This window comes from Pteronotus mesoamericanus, unplaced genomic scaffold (genome assembly GCF_021234165.1).
Source record: "Pteronotus mesoamericanus isolate MK-2021 breed Mesoamerican mustached bat unplaced genomic scaffold, CSHL_Meso_final contig_33, whole genome shotgun sequence".
NCBI classification, from domain to species: domain Eukaryota; kingdom Metazoa; phylum Chordata; class Mammalia; order Chiroptera; family Mormoopidae; genus Pteronotus; species Pteronotus mesoamericanus.
Window position 1 is genome coordinate 12213201 of NW_026555135.1, and position 20518 is coordinate 12233718.

Sequence of the window (20518 nt, forward strand, 5' to 3'; positions counted from 1 at the left end):
CAAAGTAACAGTTTTTTAAGTAATTAATAAATGCTGGTAACACACACACCCTTCAAGGTAAGAGTTCAGCATTATCATTTTAATGCCCATTATCAACTTTTTGGTCCTCTGCCCTAGATCACTTTTTGGAAGACTGTCAAGGGTTGTTAACTTTTAATTTTTAGAAGTTACTAAAGCGAAGTTACAAAACTAATATTACCATTTCAAAAGGAAATTTTAGGAACCGAAAAAAAGATGAACAGACTCTCCTAACTAAGGTCAATTTTATGAAATAATCACTACATTGAATTGCCTATTCTTACATTTCAGCAAGGCCCAGTGAAAACTCTTTGTTACTAACCAACACCACTTCATAAATGAACAGTTAGAAACCACTGCCCTTCAAGGCGAATCTCAAGAGGACAATAATATATTAACTGAAAGGTACAAGTTGAACAAGCTCTGGGAACAGTAAGACATTTCAAACACCTTTAAGAAAAATTAGTTGAGCTGTTAATGGATTTTGATGCTTTTAATAGCTCCCTGATAAATGACGCTTTGTACTTTTATCTGAAAGTAAATGCTACTATTTATTAACTCCCATTAAACACTATGCAAAGAATTTATAAATATGCTATTCCCTAAACCTCAAAATAACCCTATAATAGTTATTATTATGCTTATTTTACAGACTAGGAAACTAAGAGATTTTACAATTTACCCAAGGAATCAAGACTTAAACCCCAATTTGTTTGATTACAGAATCTATTAGGGGATTTTAGTTTATCTGAAATAATTCATTTTACATAAACCAGTAGGTAAAAAATATAAATTATTATTATAGCCACAGAAATTAATCATACTTATTCATCAGGTCTATTCAACTTTTAGGAACTTCTTGAGCTTTTCATAGCAAATGCTTGCCAAAAAAGTAAACAACCCTTGGCAATTTTAAAATTTAAAAGCAATGCAAAAACAACCAGTGCTTGAAACGGTACCAGATGATGAATAGTTCAGGTAAAAAGTACATTCCAAATATGAAATAATCTGCATACACAAGATTTTTTTTAAGAATAGTTCTAATTCTAATAGTTCTAATAATTCTAATTCCATGTGCCAGGGATACTGCTGGATGTTACAGAGCCAGACAGATAAACCTCAAAGCAATCATACAAGACATCGTTATCCCAATTTTCATAGGTTTAGAAAGGTTAAATACCTGCATAAAGCCACATGGGTTAGGGAGTAGGACTGGAATCCAAACCCAAGTTCAGTGGAATCCAAACTTATCCTTTCTATCTAATGCCCTCCTATATTCCATTCTTAAGTACTTTTAACCACACCCAATTCTTACTGCCAGTCAAAAATCTCAGCTCTTTAGTTTTATCAAACCTACTTTTTAATGGTAACTTAACTAAGTAACCAACTCCTATGTACACACACATACACAAAATTCAGCTGTATTTCAAGTTTTATTGCTACTGCATTGGCCTAGAACATATTTGGACAGAGATGAACATCAAATTGGCCATACCTCTCTGGGAACAGCATGCCATCTGTATGCCCTTAGGACAGTGCTGGAAAAGTATGCTTCTGTCCAGCAGAATCTCCGTAACACCTGTGCAACAACTTCTTAAGTCTAAGTTATCTACTCTTCTATCATTACACCTATTCAAAGAGCTTTAAATTCTGTAAGCTTATAATATTAAAATGTTATAAACTTTTCTGAGAATTTTAAAGTTTTGAGTATAAATTAACTGAAAAATGACAGGCATCCATTCACAGCACAATGCTTTTAATCAAGGTAACAGAATTCAGCAAATACTAATCTGTTCTTTAAAAGCAACAAGTATTTTTTTCTTACAGATATTTTAAAATTTCATTTTAAGAAAAACAATAAAAAGAAATTCCTCTTGCAGTAATGGATAAACTTTAGAGATACCATTAGCTACCTCAAAATAAATCAGCTATAGTAGAAGGGTCATGGCACATAAAGGTAGTATTAGGATAAGCTTGAGCACCAGAAAAGCAATCTAACAAGGTGCCTTGGTTTGGTGGGGTACAGTGGATGTGTATACTCTAAAATAGCTTGTGCTCAGACTCCTCTGCCTGGGGAGGGGCAGATGCAGGAGGCAGATCCTCCAACACTCCCTGGGGAGATTTTCCTCTCTTTATTTAACTGAAACTGAGGGGGAGCCCAGGTCTGGGAGTGGCAGGGAGGCACCTTGGGCCACAGGATGCTAGTTGCTTTAGGGGTACTCATGCCTCTGCCCTTTCCTGGAATCAGTGTTACTGCAGCGGATCAAACTTCTCTGAAAGTAGAGATTGGGGGGAGAGGGGGAAGGAATCTGACAAGGCACATATGGTGTGTGTGGTTGGGGGGAGGGGGTGCGTGAAGCATAGTTAAAAGTAGAATAAAGTAATTAAAAACAAACAAAACCCCAGGGGAATCCAGGTTTTTGGCATTTTCAAATGAAAACTTACTAAAAAGAGCACTTAAGACTCCATTATGGGTACTACATTTAAAATACATATATATTATATTCACAATAAATTTTTAAAAATAACACTGACTGCACTGCTTATGTAAAAAGATATGAAGTAGCTGGCTTTTTAGATAATATCAATCAATCTTCTAGTGTCTTCGTTTACAGGTGAGGAAGCAAGCTAGGCAAGGTTACAGGCATGGCATTGCTGGGACTACCAACTCCCCTTGACTTATATATAATTCAGTGTTCTTGTAATTTTAATGAGGACAAATTACCTAGTATGCTTAGCATCACATCATGAGATCAATGTCCTCTAAAAGGGCTGGTGGGTATCTACGCAGCTATCCTCTGATTTTTATGGGTTGTTCTTAATCCTACATAACAGTGGTTGCAAACTATAGGCTATAGACTATTTTTATAAGCCCATGTGAGCTAAAAATGGTTTTTACATCTTAAAAGGGTTAAGATGAAAGAAAGGAAAGAAAACAAAATGAAAGGAATGATAAGACAAGAAAAATGTACAATCGAGATTTTATGTATCCTGTAAACACTCAAGTATTTACTATCTGGGTCTTTACACAAAAAGTTTGTTCACCACTGTTCCAGAGCAGAACTAGCCAGTAGAACTTTCTAGTAACAGAAATGTTCTATAAATCGTTCCTGTACAATATGGTAATGACTAGTCACACGTGTCATTGAGCAATGAAAAATGTGGCTAGTACAATTTAGGAAATAAAGTTTTAAGTTTAAATGACAATACGTGGGTAATGGCTAATCAGGCAATATAGCTCTAGGTCCTTTCATGCTTTTCCTACTCTGAGTAAGAAACTGTTGGGATTTTTATTACACAATCTACTTCTTAGAAACGTTTAACTTGGGTTGAAAGGCTTCTCATTAAAAAACCTTGTCTAGGGTGGGCATCACCAAACTACAGCTGCATGTCTTTATAAATAAAGTTTTGGAACGTAGCCAAGTTCATATGTTTATGTATTTTCTGCTTTATGTATCGGCTGCTTTCAGGCTATAATGTCAAAGTTGAGTAGCTGCAACAGAGACTGTGTGGCTCACAAACCAAAAATATTTATCTGACCTTTTAAGAATGAGTTTGCTGACCCCTGTTCTGAACTAATGCCTAATGGTTGATATGACTGATTTTTAGATTCCCCTTTTTGTACTCATTTTCATTAAAAAATGAGTATTTAACATGTTTTTCTATTGACAAAACTTAGCACAGGTAGTTTTCAGTATACTTTTATTCGTGCCATTTGCTCTCAGAAAAAGAATATAGACTTAAATGAAAGCCTGTGTTTCTCTAACTGAAAAAACATTGCAGAGCAAAGCTGCAGGTCTCCTGCTTCAGGCTTTGCTCCCAATAGCTGGATCTTCTTGGTAAATTTAACTTTTCTAGGACTCAGGTGATTCATCATAAAATGGTAATAATATTCTCTTACCAGTAAAAGAGCTGAGCTGGAGGTCTTTGAAAACTCTGAATCACCAATTTTATTATTTTGATTTTGAAATGCACCTGCTCACATTGGAGTATATTGCCAACACCTTTACTAATTTGCTTTGCTTTTTGGTCTTCTTCATCTCAACCTACAGGTCTTAATTAAGAAACATTAGGAAAAGGACATTGCTAGTATATATTCCCTTTGTTACAGACTTTCCTTGAAAAACCAAAATAATTCAGTAACTCTCTAACAATGGCTTTTATTTATTTTTTTATTCTGCTTCTGTTTGAATGTGAAATAGCCTAGATCTTTAGCTTAAAGTCGCTGCCCTCCATTCTGTCCCTCTTCAGTGCACATGGATATGACAGCTGGAAGCCCATGCACTGTTCTAACCTAAAATAGGAAGTAACATACGGCCCAAAATGAAGACATATCTTGTTTCTTATCTCCAAATTAAGAAAACTGACTAAAACGACTCATGCAGCCATATTTACTAAACATGTACTAGTTCATACATAGTAAATATAAAGAAAATAATAAAACTTGTAAGAAATTAAGAGAAAAAAACCTCTAAGGATAACTCTAGTAGCCTCTTGTTATCGAGCAAATGAAGTACTCCATTTGCATTATAATAACATAAAAGAATTAATGCAACCAATAATTACACTTTGGAGCTACCAGACTACTTATATATAAGTAGAGCACCTGCCTTAGAACATCTCAAATTTCCAACTATTGCTTTCTTAGTCACCTCTTTTCCTCCCTCTCTTTCAGATATATCTAACAGATTATTCAGAGTGTGGCCATGTACTCTCCATCTACGGTTACACAGATCACTTTCTGCACAGTGCTTTTTAATCAAAGATTTAAATTTGTGCCACCTTAAGCAATTTTGTAGATTTGTATAAAAGCAGTTTCACCATCTTTCAAGGGAGGTTTAGCATCTTTTTATCAGGATTCAAAAACATTTCCATTTCATATATACTCAAAAATTTACTCCCTGAATAATCATAGTGTGAAATTTACTGCAATTAAAGGTTATTCAGTCAAGTTGTTTTACAGTCTCTACTTTTAATTAACTCAAGGATAACATGAAGTGAGATTCTTAGAGACAGAGGATAACAGCATGGATTTTAGACAATCTAATACTGTACTAGTCACAGTTCAAAAGGAAAAAAAAAGATTAATATAGTTACTAATATAACCACCCTCTCTCACGAATACAGAGGAAAAATATAAGCACCCATAAACATGTACGTTTAAGAAATGTTACTTTTCAACCAACTCTCCTAATAACCAGCTCTTGGAACTAATAAACAGGATGCAGCATATGATGGTAAACAGCTTGCGTATTGCAATATAATTATGTTAGAGAACAAAACACTATAAAAAGGTCCAACATTAAAGGAAATCTTCTTTCCTGAAAACTTGCATTAAATAAAAATAGGGATATGAGTGTCAATTTAAAAACCTCACTACATTATTGCTATCTAGTTATTTTAAAACTTGACATTAAAATCCAAAGTAATTATTTCACCGCTTTAAAAAATGAGTGGATACATTAAAAAAAAAAAATCCTTAGGCAGTACAAACATTAATTGGAAAGAAAGGTTAAATGGTACTTTACCAACAAACATTTCATGAGTAGGTGTCCTAGTAGTAAAAGTGGATACATCTGAAGAAATGGGAAGGTGAACATCACCACTACTTTTTGTGAGGAAAGGATTTAAGCTTGGAATGGCATCATCAACAGCATCTACAGTAGCAGAGAAAGGATCTGTGTAGTCCAATGCATTACAGCAAAATGAAGAAAGGAAGTAAATTAATTAGTATTGTAATTAGTCAAAAGATGCAAAGTGAAAAGTAGTAGCTATATTACTCTTTATTAATATAAATGCAAAAATACCTAATCAACAAGATGGAAGAACTGGCATTTAACAAATTATAAAGTGAATCTTCAGGAAAAAAACATTACTAGTAGCATACTAAGGACAGATCTGCTTTCCAGCATCAGGAAGCCATTATCAGGTAGTTAAAAAAGAATAATAAACAAAATGCTTCTATAAAATAGCCACCCACCTTGACCCATATTCCCAGCCCTAGATGGGAATATACTGGCTTTGGTGGCATAGCTATGTTTACTAAAAAAAAAACTAGTAACTCTTGTATGGGTTCAGAGATAGGAAATAAGAAAATTAAGATGAAGGAAAGATCTAATGATAGGGAAAGCGATTTTAGAAAAATTAAGAACAGAGGCTAATGATTGGCCATTTGGTAGACTGTGAACAACTTTGAAGGCCAAGCTAAAGAGTTTTAAAGATTTGGCTTTAAAATTTTTTTGAAGAATTAACGAAGGTATTATTCCCGACTAGAATGTTAGCGTGTGTAGCGTGTGTGTGTGACACACACACATACATACGTACGTGCACACACACACATTCTCATTCTCTCTCTCTCTCTCTCTCTCTCTCTCACCAAATTCTACACATAAAGCTATTTTACAATCAGGTAATCAGGTATTTACTGCACCTATACTTCATTCAAGATAATTGTCACTCTAATGATTTAAAGCCATTCATCCTACCTTAAGTAAATGAAGAGAGGAAAAACCAAAGACTAGCAAAAATACAGCATCAGAATTTTTTCTCTTATAACACAAAAAATGAAAAGCTGTCTATTCTAACTTGTGACCCCCCACTGAAGAATACCATGGTAGCTTCACAGCATCAAGCACTATATTTTACTCTAAGACTGAGTGATGGAACAGTAAGAAGGCAGCAATGGCCTAAGACCAGTCAATCACTATGATATAGGCATACTTTCTTTAAAGTCAATAAATTCAAGGCAAGTCCACACAAACCCCACAAATGTTTAGCAAAAATAAATGAAAGAATGAATGAATGAATATAATATTGAGATTACGGGTTTAAATATAATCTTTTTTAAAAAACACTGATTTTTGTATCATTTAAAGCCCTTTCTAAAAATTAAGCATTAATATGGAACATCAATTCACAGCCAAAAGGAAAGTCCTACAAAGGTATCAAAATTCACTGGTGTACTATTCAAACTCAAATGAATCATGTTTTAATCTTTCCCATCTTTCCACTCCTCAATAAATGGAACAGTAAGGAAAAAGAATCAGAAAAAAATAATTCAGAAATTAAAAGTAGATAACAGATAAAGTTGGATTTTCCATACTATAATAAAAATGTAATGATGACCACTCTAAATCCCTCTCGTATAAGAGCTGCATTAAAAGTTTAGAGTTGATCAGTTCAGTCCAAAGTCCTATATTTTTTTAAATGCAATAGTGGCATGGAGTTTAAAAGTACATTATATTTTGCTGGACAATAAGCAACAAAGGACATCTCTCTAGTTTTCCATGCAAAAGAAGCCACGAGATAAGTCATCCAAAATAATAAAAAATAAAAAGGACACACTTTTCTCGAACAGATCTCCTTTGGTTTATGAGAAAAGGTATGTTTGGGAAAGGTCACTAGTTTATCTGCTAGTCTACTGATTGATAGTTTTTACCCAAGCACACAATATCCACCATTTTCTATTATTTGAAACATCCTAGAGAAGACTATGCAAGTGCATTTATATTTAGGTCAATCAGACTATAAGATAAACCAGCTCAATCTATTTGACAGAATACTACAGGTACTCTAGATGATATGAATGTACAAATGGACATTATACTATAAGTAATAAAAACATTCATTAAAACAAAAATTCATTCCCTAGCTATTCCAACTTAAACTTTACTCACTAGACTGGCAACTTTACTCTAAATTCCTTAAACACTTTAAAATTAATTTTTCCATTACTTTTATCATTATTCACTTGGAAGTTTGTGTTACACTAGAGGCATAGAAAAATAATTCAAAAAAGTAAAAAAAGATTAAAATAGTACCAAGTCCAGTCATAGTCTAGTCTTTTGACTATGAGTCAAAGAAAGTTTAATTTATTTCATAAAATATTACATTTCATGCCAACTGAGAGTAAAGCAAATTAAACTTCAGAATGGATAGTTCTTTTTTGCCTGAATTAAATTTTAAAGTCCTGCTTAAAATATACAACAGTGTACTAAGTTGATAATATTAGATATGTTTAGATCTGTTGTAACTGTTTTCAAAGTAATAAAAACTTAAATCTTCTCAGACATTAGTATTCAATACCAAGTGACTGTTTAGACTCCAGACCATTTCTTGAAAAAATCAAAGGCTCACTAATAATGTAATAAGAGGAACAGGAAAGCTTGTGTTCTCTCTTTTTTGTAGAATCTTAAATGCTTTTCACATAAACATACAAACCTTACTTCCCTTTAACTCTGAATCACTAACCTGTCTGTGACTTTGAATATACATCACCTCTGTGATGCTTATGGTAAGAACTAAATTAAATACCAACTCTCTTAACATCCATTTTCAGCAAATAAAAAGCAAGAGAAGCAAACAATAATAGAATCATCAGGAATAAATATCTTCTGTCACATGTCATAAAAGCAGCGTGATGTAAAATATTACATATTTCAAATGCGCAGGTAAATTAATTTCAAAACCTTTTAAAATTTATGATTATAATCAAAGCTTTTTATATATGAGATTTATTTATCTCAGTCTAACTTTAATCTTCACAGTAAGGTAAAAAAAAAACTTAGTTTGAATTGTATGTAAATGAACAGTCCTCTAAGTTAAAAAAACATTCAAAATTTTTGCTTAAAATACTCTTCCACAATCCAATACGCAAGTCAAAACCCTGAAATTATCACTATCTCAGAAGCCAAATATCTTTATATGAAAGTCAAGGCAAGAGTTAAATTCTTCACCTCGCTAGGTAGCTCAGTTGGTAAAAGTGTTGTCCTGATACCTCAAGCTTCTAAGTTTGATCCCGGCAGGACACATACAAGAATTCACCAATGAATGCATAAATAACTGAAACAACAAAAATCAATGTTTCTCTCTCTTTCCCTTTGCCTCTTTCTCAAAAATCAATAAATGAAAAATTTTAAATTTTCATTAAAAAATTTAACTCCTTTAAATTAAAAAAAGAGTTGACAGCAAAGATCACTGTACTTTTCTCATTTGTAATAAGCTTTTCTGCCCCTGTACTTGCTCCCACTGTACTTGATTTATATTTTTAACACTTTTAACAGTCTCACTTGTATACAGCAAGCCTAATGTTAAAATATGGGGAAAATTCTGTTGGCAACAGTACAAAGGGTAAAATAACCAAAAACAGAAAAATAAAACACAATTGAACGTATTTCAACACACTGTATTCACACATAGACTGCTATGGAATATTTCTCACAATAGGACTCAGAACAATTCTTAAAGGCTGAAATTACTTATTTACTCTTCTGTAAAATTTTTCACTGTGAGAAAAACAACTTTTCAAACTTAATTTAGAAAAACAACTCATTTAAAAGGGGAGCAAGGTGAATCCTGCTAATTCTACTATCCTTTTCTAAAGCAATTTACAGTAAGCAAAAAATAAGCAAATTTTGGTAGATTAAAAATCCTAAAACTAGGGCTTATCATGAGGACATTAAAAAACTCCTTTCTTCATCTGAATTACCTGTCTAAAGTCCATTTAGATAAATAATTCTAAAACATTTACCGACTTTAAACTAGCTTATAATTTTTAGAAACTACTACTCCCAGGTCTTAAGCTTTAGCTAAATAAAACTTGCCTTCAGAGACCACTAGTTTTTAATTAAGTTATGGCTCACAAAATTAATCTGAAAATCTAGTGTTTTAGTGTTTCACTGTTCCTGTTCCCTGACCTATATTATGAACCAGAAATAACCAGTCTAGAAAAAAAGAAAATGTCCATTCATTCAACAAGTATTTCCAATTACCTATAACAAATCAGACTTTGGGGGTATAGTACTTAACAAAATACTTAAAAATTTCTGTCTTCACAGAGATTATGTTTTATTATACAAAACAGAGCCTTAAGAAATAACTATAGAAAACAAAAGTTCTTAAAACTCAAATTATTAAAATAAAGATGAAGAGTCTAATTCATCTACCATAAAAACTCACTATGTTCTTTAATTTATCTTTGTTGTGAGAGGTAAACCAATCAATTCGGATTTTATATATGAGCCACATATAAATTTTAAGGTAACTTGCCATTCACTATAGTTCTCTAGACAGTATCCTTTCTCTGAGTTCCTCTCTCTCCAAAATAATTTTTGAGTGTTTGTAACGTAATACTTTCATATATACAAACAAACAAAAAACACCAAAACCAAACAAAGGAAATGATCTGCAAACAAGCAAGACTGTCTAAGCAAGACTGCTTAAAAATTGACATGAACAAGGCTCACTCCTTCAAATATGCCAAGATCGTGGTCATGACATGGTCACTTCCAGGATCAAGCAACTACTGAAGGGCAGCAAACATTCCTGTTGGTACTAGGGGAAAACCTGTGAATACCAAAATCTTATAGGTCTGAATTAAATCAACATTTTAAATACAAGTAGCATAAAGTTTTTCGTGACATTCCTGGTCAGAACATAGCTCTGAGAACACCAACCTGAGATTATTAGAACGTTAGCACAGACTTACACAAGATCAGTTTTGCCTCTTGCAAGTAAAACCCTTTTCTATACCAAACGTAAAATGACTATTACACATTTTCTGATTATGGAGTAGAAATTCAACACTGAAAGAATAATTTTATACATTTGGTCCTACCTCTTCATCTTCATTAAACCTCATTTCATAATTTAATTGAACATCAATTCCAAAATTACATTTATAAATAAATGAAAATGGCTTCAAAAGGTCAAACTGATTCATTGCCATTGTAATATTTTTTAAGTTCTCATGTATCAAGCATAATCAAAACTATACAAGTAAGTAAAATACCACGGAATAAGGAAAAGGGATGCCTATATAACATCTAAAGCAGAATTCATTAATGCTTACCTCCCCATGTACTTGCTACCTGAGAAGCGGTTGACATAGGAAGTACAGATGGGTGAAAAGTTGGCTGTTGCAAATCAAGCAAATCATTTGGTAGCTTTGATGTGCTATGAAGATATTTTGAAAAGATGATTTAATTATTAGATAAGCTTTGCTACATTAGCCACTCCCTTCTCCCGCCCCAGTAAATAAGAACATTAAAAAGAAAACTAAGAAAAAGCCCTAATTATGTAAATCTCAATAGCCCCAATAATGTAATAATCTCATTTCAGCAAGGTAACAAATGGCATATCCCTCATACAAGAGCATATTTCTAAGGAGGTCTAGAAAAATATTCAAGTACTGTATCTTCAGTTTACATAGGATTCAAATAATAACAACCCTTCAGAAAAGAATCAATGAACTTCCCCAGTAAAATACTGATTTCCTTATTAAAATGAGCCTAATGATTCAGACATGACTCAGAAATATGAAACATGGCAATTTTAAATTTTTAAAGAAAATTTGCTTTCTCAATTTTAAAGAACTTCAATTGCATTTGCGATACCCACACCCCAACAAAGGAAACCTCACCTCTACTGCTTCATAATCTAAACAACTATCAATAATACAGAAATAAGGTTACACATGCATATATGACATAAATTTATAACAGAGCCACCCAATGCACAATTCCAGGGGGATTGCTTACATGATATACTTATTACCACAAGACTTTTATGCAATTAAGGAAAAACAACTCAAAAAAACAAAAAATAGTTTCCATGAACTGAAAGATTATGTGTACCACAGCATAGAGCACTTTACACTAAAAACTGTTTTAAAGACCTGTCTTTTAGATATTTTAAAAAAGTTTTATTGGTAGATCAGTAAAAATATAAATACAGTTATCATATGCAATAAGCATTCTATAATAGGCTATAAGATTTGCCCTCAATTACTATTAAAAAGGTGTAAACTTGAGTATATTAAGTAAAATAAAGTACAAATTATTTAACAATTTGTTTCATCCTCATTCAACATTGTTTCCAGTCATCTCCCTTCCCCAATGTCATTTTCTTGGGGATTAAGAAAAGCAGTATACAAAAACAAAACAAAAAAATAAAGCTGAAAGAAAAACACATAACTAAATTCACCAAAAATCTACTAAGATTTTAGGGAGCAGGGAGCAGCTGAGTTAATGAAAGTTACATTAGGCTGTGACAGGAGTCAGTAGTTGAGAGAGAAGACCTTTTAAGGATGAGCTAATAAAATAAACAGTAACAACAATAAAAATCAAAGATAAGCAAGGCAGCAGCAACAACAACAACAACAACAACAACAACAACAACGCATCACTCTACGGTGCACTTATCATGTGCCAAACACTGCTAAATCCTATCTGGGAGCAGGTTGGAAATGAAAATTTTTAGTTCTCAGCCCACACCAATTCAATCAGAAACTCTGGGTGGGGTTCAAAAATCACCTTCCAGGTGATTCTGATGCTTGCTAAAGATTGAGAAGCCCTGATCTATACTACACATTCTCTTATTTGGAAACTAAGATTTAAAAAAGAAAGATTAAGAAATAACAGAGCCAGGATTTGAACCACAACCTGACATCCACACTTGTACTTTAAACCACTGTGAGGTAATAGACAGGGAAGAACTGAAAAAGCCAATTATTTTAATTTGCCTGGAAAGGTTATATTTCCATTGTTAAGCAGCTTAAACAAAGCAACAAGATTACTGACATTGGTCTGGTAGGCTTCAACACCACAGAAATCTGGCAACTAAACCCTTAATGTGTTCCAGATTACTGAGTTTAACACCAGGGAATAGACACGAAAGACATTTAATATCCAATTAAAGGATATTTTGAAATATATGTCATACCCATTATCCATATATTTATATATGCATTTCCAAAAGTTATTGTTATACTATGAAATGTTTGCTAAGAGATAACCCACTACATTCCAATTACTGTATCTTGCCATGTATAATGTGTGCTTACTGCCCAAATTATTGAAGGAAAATAAGGATGCACATTATACATGGGTAGTACTAATTCCATATCTATGTTTTTAATTATTTTATTTACGCTTCTGCATTAAAAGAGCAACTCTAGAAAGCAGTTAACGGTATCTGTACGTTCAAAAATAAATGCTAAAATTCCTTTATAATACAAAACACAAGTATCTAAATATAAATAAATAAAAACTTAATTAAAAAATTAAGACGAAAGTTTTTTTCCCCTGAAAGTTTGGGCCAAAAACATGGGGGCGCATAATTATACCCGAGAGCACATTACACACAGCAAAATATGGTAATATAAATTTGGGTCAGCCACCTTCCATTTCCTAAATAGGCAAAAATACAAACTTTTATCACTTTATATTTAGTTATTATACTTCTACCTCCATTTATCACATCGTTCATGTGATTTATTATATATGATAAATCAAACTAAATCTGGTAAGCTCTGCAAAATTACTATTCAAAGTCTTTAAACCTAAATATTCAAAGGAAATCTTTAACCTCGTCACCTACCTGTTAGAAGAACTAAGGGTAGAAAACATGTCAATGGCTGGTGCAGTCATTATACCCCCTGCTGAGGTGGACACAGGAGAGGCTGCAGTTGTTAAAGAGGTATGAGGTTTCTTTGCAAGTTCTTTTAGGCGCTGTTCCTGTTGAGAAAGGTAAGTACCATAAGGAATCCAGAAACCAGATATTTGTATGTCCTCTAAACAAAAGCATTTTCTAATTGTGTTCTGATAGCAAAAACGTATTCTCTGACTCTTTATCAGTCATTCAATTTCAGGATGAAAAATCAGACTATGTACTGAGTTTTGCTCCATTTAGATAACTACACATTAAATACTGTTAGTCTTTATAGGGTTCTAATTATTTTATGAACACCTGAACTTGTTTTTCCAAATAAAAAGAATGCACACACCTACCTTTAAAGCTTTTAAACGAGCCTGTTCTTCCTCTAATGCTGCCTGCTTTTCCCTTTCATCCACTTTGGTAAGAGACAGGCCAGTACTTGCCAGGGAAGAGACTGCATTGGAAAGTGTTGTTGCCCTAGAATAATTGGACAAAGGTAATTTGGCTTTTTGCCAAACATTTCAAATGGCAATATGGTTATGAAATGATCTGGCAACCTTGGTATGGACAGGCACTATAATTATGAACTTAACTTACGAAGTCAAAACCAGTGCATCATTTGAACTGTTCTACCCAGTTAAACTAGAGAATTATTAGCAATTAGAGGACTTACATACATTCACTCTTTTTGAAGTTAAGTGTTAGATTTTAGAAAGGGTTTACCATAAAGGTGAGAGAAACTGCCTCTCCTAAGACCCAATGAAGGGAACCTATACAATTAGGAGAGAGCTCACATACTCCCAAGGAAACTCTGAGGGGTAAAAAATACTGAGCCTCTCTCACAGGAAATCACTCTGCTAATTTACAGTCAGGCTTTTGACAGTAATAACACAGGAACACTAAAACATTGAGTACCAGTAATAAACAATGAGTCTAGGTATGCTTCCTTTATAACACCCGAAGGTGTCATTCCCAGAGGACCCAGAGGATCCTTCAAAGGAAGATCAATTTCATTCCAGTCACTGGTCCATCTGGCATCTCCTTTCTATCTGCTACTCTTTTGCTAAGTTAGAATTTCCTTTTCAAACATATTATACATGCACAATGCATCATCACTCACTGGCAGATTCACAGTAAGCTGCTTCCTTTCCCTTATATCAAAACTGTTCCAGTACTATAAAAGCCCCAAAATTAAATTTCCAAATGTCAATTCTAGGTAAAATAAACCGATGTGAAGAACTACTCCTCCGTGACGGATGATCTTTATTCATTTTCTTTTTATCATACACCAAGCTTCATTAATTTCTACTCTAAGCACAAAAGTGAAAGTATTCAAATTTTACGTAAAATCGATTTTATAAATAAGCCAATATAAAGATACAATTCAGAAGACAAGGAAAGAGTAATATAGTTGTGACAGAAATTCAAAAAACCCAAACAAATTCTATGATAAAAAAATACATGAGGTAAGTCAGTCTACCAGAACTACTGGCTATATTTTTCATTATTTTCTCAAATCTCTGGGCCTTATAATTTTGGCTTTACTTCTTAAACACCTACTAGAAACTTCAAACAGCATATCTGGAATTAAAAACTATTAAAATGCATTAACAACATTTTCCTTTACAAATTTCTTAAATTTTATTGCTAAAACAAAAGTTCTGAAACAAGTCTAAAAAGAAGGGTATTATACTGCATACAAACTTTATCTTCATACTGTTTAAAAGAAATCCTTGTAAGAAAACATGACAATTAAGTCACTACCTAAGACAAAAATCATGTTACAAAGTTGAGGTGAGATGGTGTGTATTGCTTTCAATTTGCCAGGGTAATTGGTCTTCATCTTGGAAATCAGGTCAATGCCTAATAGACTGATTAAAATACACTATGCCAATAATCAACCCCATGAACTGGCATTAAAGAAAGATGGAGAAATTTGACGTCAGACATCCTAGGTTTGAGGCCCAGAAATACTACTTGTATACTTCAGAGGACTATAAAGAGGGTGAATCAGATCTGCAAAAAGACAACTTAATAATTATAAATCCTCAAACAAATCAATGTATTATCATCTTTAAAAGAAAAATTCACACTATGAACACAATCCTAGACCAAGTAGTCACTGTCATCACCTTAGCAGATGCTAACATTTATTGAAGATCAGTAACTATTCCAAGAATTTACATGTATTAACCCACTTAATCCTTGATAACAATTCTACCAGGCCAACACTACCACTAAACCCAAGTGATTAAATCAAGCTTAAGAAACATTAAATAACTTGGAACTTGAACTGGATTCATCTGCTCTCACAGACACATCACTCTGGCTCTTGCACTATAAAAAGAATAGTGTACCTGCTTGCAGCTGTAGAATCTTTGATCTTCTTTCCTTCCAAGGAAGCTAAATGTTGTTCCAAAGCATCAAGAAGACTGCTAGGGGCCTGAAATTATACAAATATTAAGACTTTCACAATAATCAGGCCATTGGTCAAAATAAATCAAGCATCACCTAATGCAGGAGAGAAACAAAAATAGTTATATTCCTCATGAACTAACAGTGGAGCTTTAGCTACCTAAGAATGACACCATTATTTTTATTACGTAAGCATGGCCTAGTAAGGGATATTAATAAACATAATCAGAAATATGAAAACTAAGACTATGTAAACATGAAACGTTTAAGAGGATCATGAGAGTATTTAATATTCAACTTACTTGAGTTTTAAATAGAACCGTACTCTTAAAAGCTAGACATACTGTTGAACATATTCCTGGTACTTAATAAGTACCTCCTGAGTAATTTTTGAATCATTATTTTTTTAAAGATTTTATTTTATTTTTTTAAGAGAGAGAGGGGAAGGGAGAAAGAGAGGGAACATCGATCGGTTGCCTCCCCAAAAACTCCCCTCTCCCTGACTGTGGAATGAACCCGCAACCCAGGCATGTGCCCTGACAGAAAACTGAACCAGCGACCTTTTGCTTTGCAGGATGACACCCCATCCAACTGAGCCATATGATCAGGGCTGAATAATAACTGATATATGAAACTGTAGACTATCATCAAGGAAATAAAAATTAAAATCATGAGATACAACTTCTTACCAACTAGAACAGCTAATGTCAAACAGACAACCAATATCAAATGCTGGTGAAGATATGGGAACAACTACAACTCTCATACAATGCTAGTGGGAATATATCCACCTTAAAATAGGATCTGGATTTTTATCTACCCTAATTACCCAATTCGATTCCTAATTATTCACCCAAGAGACATAAAAGTGTGCCTTCACAAGAAAAGATTTGTTCAAGAATGTTCTAAGTAGGGATATATGCATAACCTACAGACACAGATAACAAACAATGTGGTGATGGCTTGAGAGAAGGGGGGAGTGAAGGCAGGGTGGAAAAGGGCAAAGGGGGAAAAAATAGGATATCTGTAACAGTGTAAACAATAAAGTTAAAAAAAGACCATTTTAAGTAGCTTTATTTATAGTAGCAGAAAAACAGCAAATAATCCAAAAGTCCAATTGGAAAATGGATAAACAAAACTGTGGTAAGGTCACACAATAAATTACTATGTGGCAATAAAGACAAATGAATTAATGGCACACTCAACAATATGGACAGATCTCAAAACAATATGATGAGCAAAAGAAACCCAACACAAGAATAAATATTTGCATGATTCCATTTAAATTAAATTCAAGATCTGACAGAATTATGTTATTAGAAATAAAACAGTGGTTTGCATGCACAGAACTAGGGAGTGACTGGAAGGGCATGCAAGAACTGGGGTGATAGAATTGATTTATTATCTTCAATGATGAGTGGATTACACAAATGTTTATAGTTATCAAATCTCATTGAAATAGATATTTGCCTCAAATTAAAAAAAAAACAACTAGCTTTTAAACTCTCAGGCTACAGGTCAAATCTCAACAACATAAAGAGTTAACTGCTTTCAAAAGGACCCCTTTTCAATAATCTCAGAAGAAACTTACTAATTTTAAGTGATTCAAATGCATCAGTAGCATTTAATTACCCCAAATATTGAGATACAGGTGCCTGGATTACAGGGATCTAAAAACAGTTGTATGAGGCAATACTAACTAATTTCTCCAACAATTATGATTTAAATAATTTCCTTGAATACATATGATTTATATACATATATATACACATATATACATATATATATGAGTATGATGATGATGATGTGTATAGGATACACCAGGATATATATCTTAGCACAAAGCAAATATGGTAAAAAATCAATTAAAACAAAAAAATTAGATTGTAACATTAATTTCTATGTTGAACTGAGAACACATGTGCAATTCACCCAACCCCAACAAAATGCAAAATAAGCAGGTAAAAAGCACTGTGCCAAGAGCTACTGTCAGAGATAATGAGAATGTTGATGAGAGTAGGTGACATCTTAAAAATTCTTACAATACAAGAGGCACTCTGCTAGCTACTTTGTATAAAATCATCGACTATGAGGAAGACACTACCAGTATATCCTATTTATAAATAAATGAGCTGCAACTGTGAAAATTAAGTTATTTATCCAGGATTTGATAGTACAGACTAACGTATGTTTGATCTGTAAGCCTAGATTTTAACTATTATGCTACAGAATCCTATATTAAAACTGTGGTCATTTAAATTACAGTTAATATTTTTCTGAAAGGTTTAAATTGAGACTTACAAATATTAAACTACAAGTTAGGATAAGTAATAACAAACTATTTTCAAAATCCCTCCTAAATACTGGGTTGGCCAAAAAGTCCATTTAGTTTTTTTCCGTAAAATAAAAGACTCACTTTTTATTTTCACCAACAACTTTATGGATTTGGATATTTTGGTTAATAGGTATCACCTGCTATTAGCTTCTAGTGGATAGAGGTCAGGGGTGCTGTTAAACATCTCCCAATTGCGTAAGACAGCCCCAGAGCAAAGCATTATTTGGCCAAAATGCCAATAGTACCAAGAAACTTCGCAAACCACTTTTGATATGTTTGTCAGTCACAGCACGATCTCCATACACTGCACAAATCTTTTTTTGGCGTTCAGTTGTGTTTTTACCTTTCCTGAAATAATAAAGCATAATATGCCAAAAATGCTACATGTCTTCTTCCATCTTCAATATTAAAAAGGCTGCACAAAGTTCACCAATTTTGATAATTTTTCAAAATGCACACTGATATGACAGCTGTCATAATACAATTTAACAAAATTGTTTCAAATGAAGTTAAAGACAACTAAGCTCTACTAAAGCCATTGTACAAAATAAAAAAACTAAAACTTTTTGGCCAACCCAATTTATCTTCCAAAGTCTTTAAAAGTCAAACCCACATTATGAAGAGTAAAGGAAATGTGATGCTTCACATCTTAAAAAGAGCAACTTGTAACAATAATAATTTCAAATTTCCACTCTTCTGTATTAACAACCATCAACTTCCCTGAAGTATAAAATAGCTTTGTTTTATTTCGCTTTTGAAATTTCTGAATCACTCAGAGGTCATCAATGAAGAGGGAAGGAGGGTCAGGAGGCTGGTCAACCTTACCCAATTACAATGCCATGGATAAAATACAGACACATGACAAAAGATAGGTGAAGGGGACATGGCAAGTAGGGTAATGAGGAATATAGAACTGCCTAATCAGTTTATACTACATACTGTTCTAACAAGGACTCTTACATTTAATCCACAATAACGTGCTTAATCTTAATGGGGTCAATTTAACTCAAATGTAGAGTGTTTTATTTACATATAGGCCATAACTAGACCTGTTGTGTACTTTTGGCCCAGAGATCAAAGGGATGAATCAACACAAGTGAGTACCGAGAAATACAACAGAACTCCTTATTTAAAAGATGTTCTAGAACAATTTAAAATAAGGTAAAAGTCTATTAAAGGAGAGAAGTGATACAAATGTCACAAGGACAGTTTATGCCAGGTACTTTCTTTCTTAATACTCATTTAAAAAAAAGGCCACTGGAGATGGGGGGCGTTGGATTTAAGGGGACTAAACTGGTAATGGGAAAAAAAAAAAATAGTGAATTTTAAAAAAATAAAAAAGCCTTAATGATTTTTTTAAAAGCCAGAAAAAAAAAATACGCAGGTTTGAAGTTTCCTTCCTAGATTTTCTTTTTTGAGGATGATGATGATAAAAACAATGTAAAAGCTAACAGAGTCCTTAATGCCATGCTTTAGATGTTAACTCATTTAATTGCCCCAACAACTTTATGAGGTAGGAACTATAAATTCTCCATTTTAAATGATAAAACTGAAGCATAGAGAGTAACTTTGCCAAATCACAAGGCAAACTAGTGGTATAGCTAGGAGATGAACAAAGCCTGCTCTCTTCTTCCAATGTCATGTTTTGAGGTTTACCCCTTTTTAATACTCCTGAGTCAAACAGCCAAAGCTAAAGACTTAAAACAGGAAATAGAAGTCCTGTATAAAATAATTCTCTACCTTCAAGTGGGGCAAAGGAAACATCCTTTTAAAACTCAAGCAAACTGGGTGTTTGTCCTGTAGCCTGTCAGAGGAAACAAGTTTAAAAAAAAATCTCTATCAACAGTAGAGTGCCCATTTTGTTTTAACATATTATTCTCTAAGTTCAGTTCTTTTTTTTGACAATGATGACGACAGGAAAAGATAGATTAAAAGGAATAAACTAAAGGCATGGCATAGCAGTGGCTAGCTTCACCAACAGGAGGTGAGTAAATCACTCCATATGGTCATAATGTTAGAACAATCATCAGCAACACATCAAAATGTTAAACTATGTCAAGAGAAATTTATACTGATCTCCTCAACAGCATGGGCTGCATATTATTCATGTTGTGCCTTCACACCAAGCAAAACACAGCACACAGTGAATCGATACTGTAACAATATACTTACCTGTGAAAGGTCTGGAATATCACCTCTGTCAATTCCAACTTGCTGTAAGAAGAAGTAGTATTTTATTTAATAAATACAATTTTTAAAAGATTTTTTATAAATAAAAATTAGAATGTGACAATTATGACTGTGAATATTTTAGAC

At 33.2% G+C, this 20518-nt stretch overlaps 1 protein-coding gene and 1 non-coding gene across 13 annotated transcripts in view; one reads left to right on the top strand and one right to left on the bottom strand.

Annotated features, from left to right (window-relative positions):
* The window catches only part of PICALM (phosphatidylinositol binding clathrin assembly protein), a 109498-nt gene that overhangs the window by 25762 nt on the left and 63218 nt on the right, over positions 1–20518 (bottom strand). For 5 of the 12 annotated variants that reach the window (XM_054576386.1, XM_054576378.1, XM_054576375.1 and 2 more), the window contains exons 8-13: positions 20375–20416; positions 15810–15895; positions 13806–13929; positions 13396–13532; positions 10868–10971; positions 5547–5696 (exon numbers count right to left, since the gene is read on the bottom strand). In XM_054576386.1, coding sequence (XP_054432361.1) covers positions 5547–5696; positions 10868–10971; positions 13396–13532; positions 13806–13929; positions 15810–15895; positions 20375–20416 — 643 coding nt within the window. The remainder of the gene's footprint in view (positions 1–5546; positions 5697–10867; positions 10972–13395; positions 13533–13805; positions 13930–15809; positions 15896–20374; positions 20417–20518) is intronic. The other 7 variants (XM_054576385.1, XM_054576383.1, XM_054576384.1 and 4 more) reach the window with 2 other exon arrangements.
* On the top strand, positions 19917–20024 carry LOC129072847 (small nucleolar RNA SNORA27). The gene has a single exon (XR_008529393.1). It is a non-coding gene; the product is annotated as a small nucleolar RNA SNORA27 (small nucleolar RNA).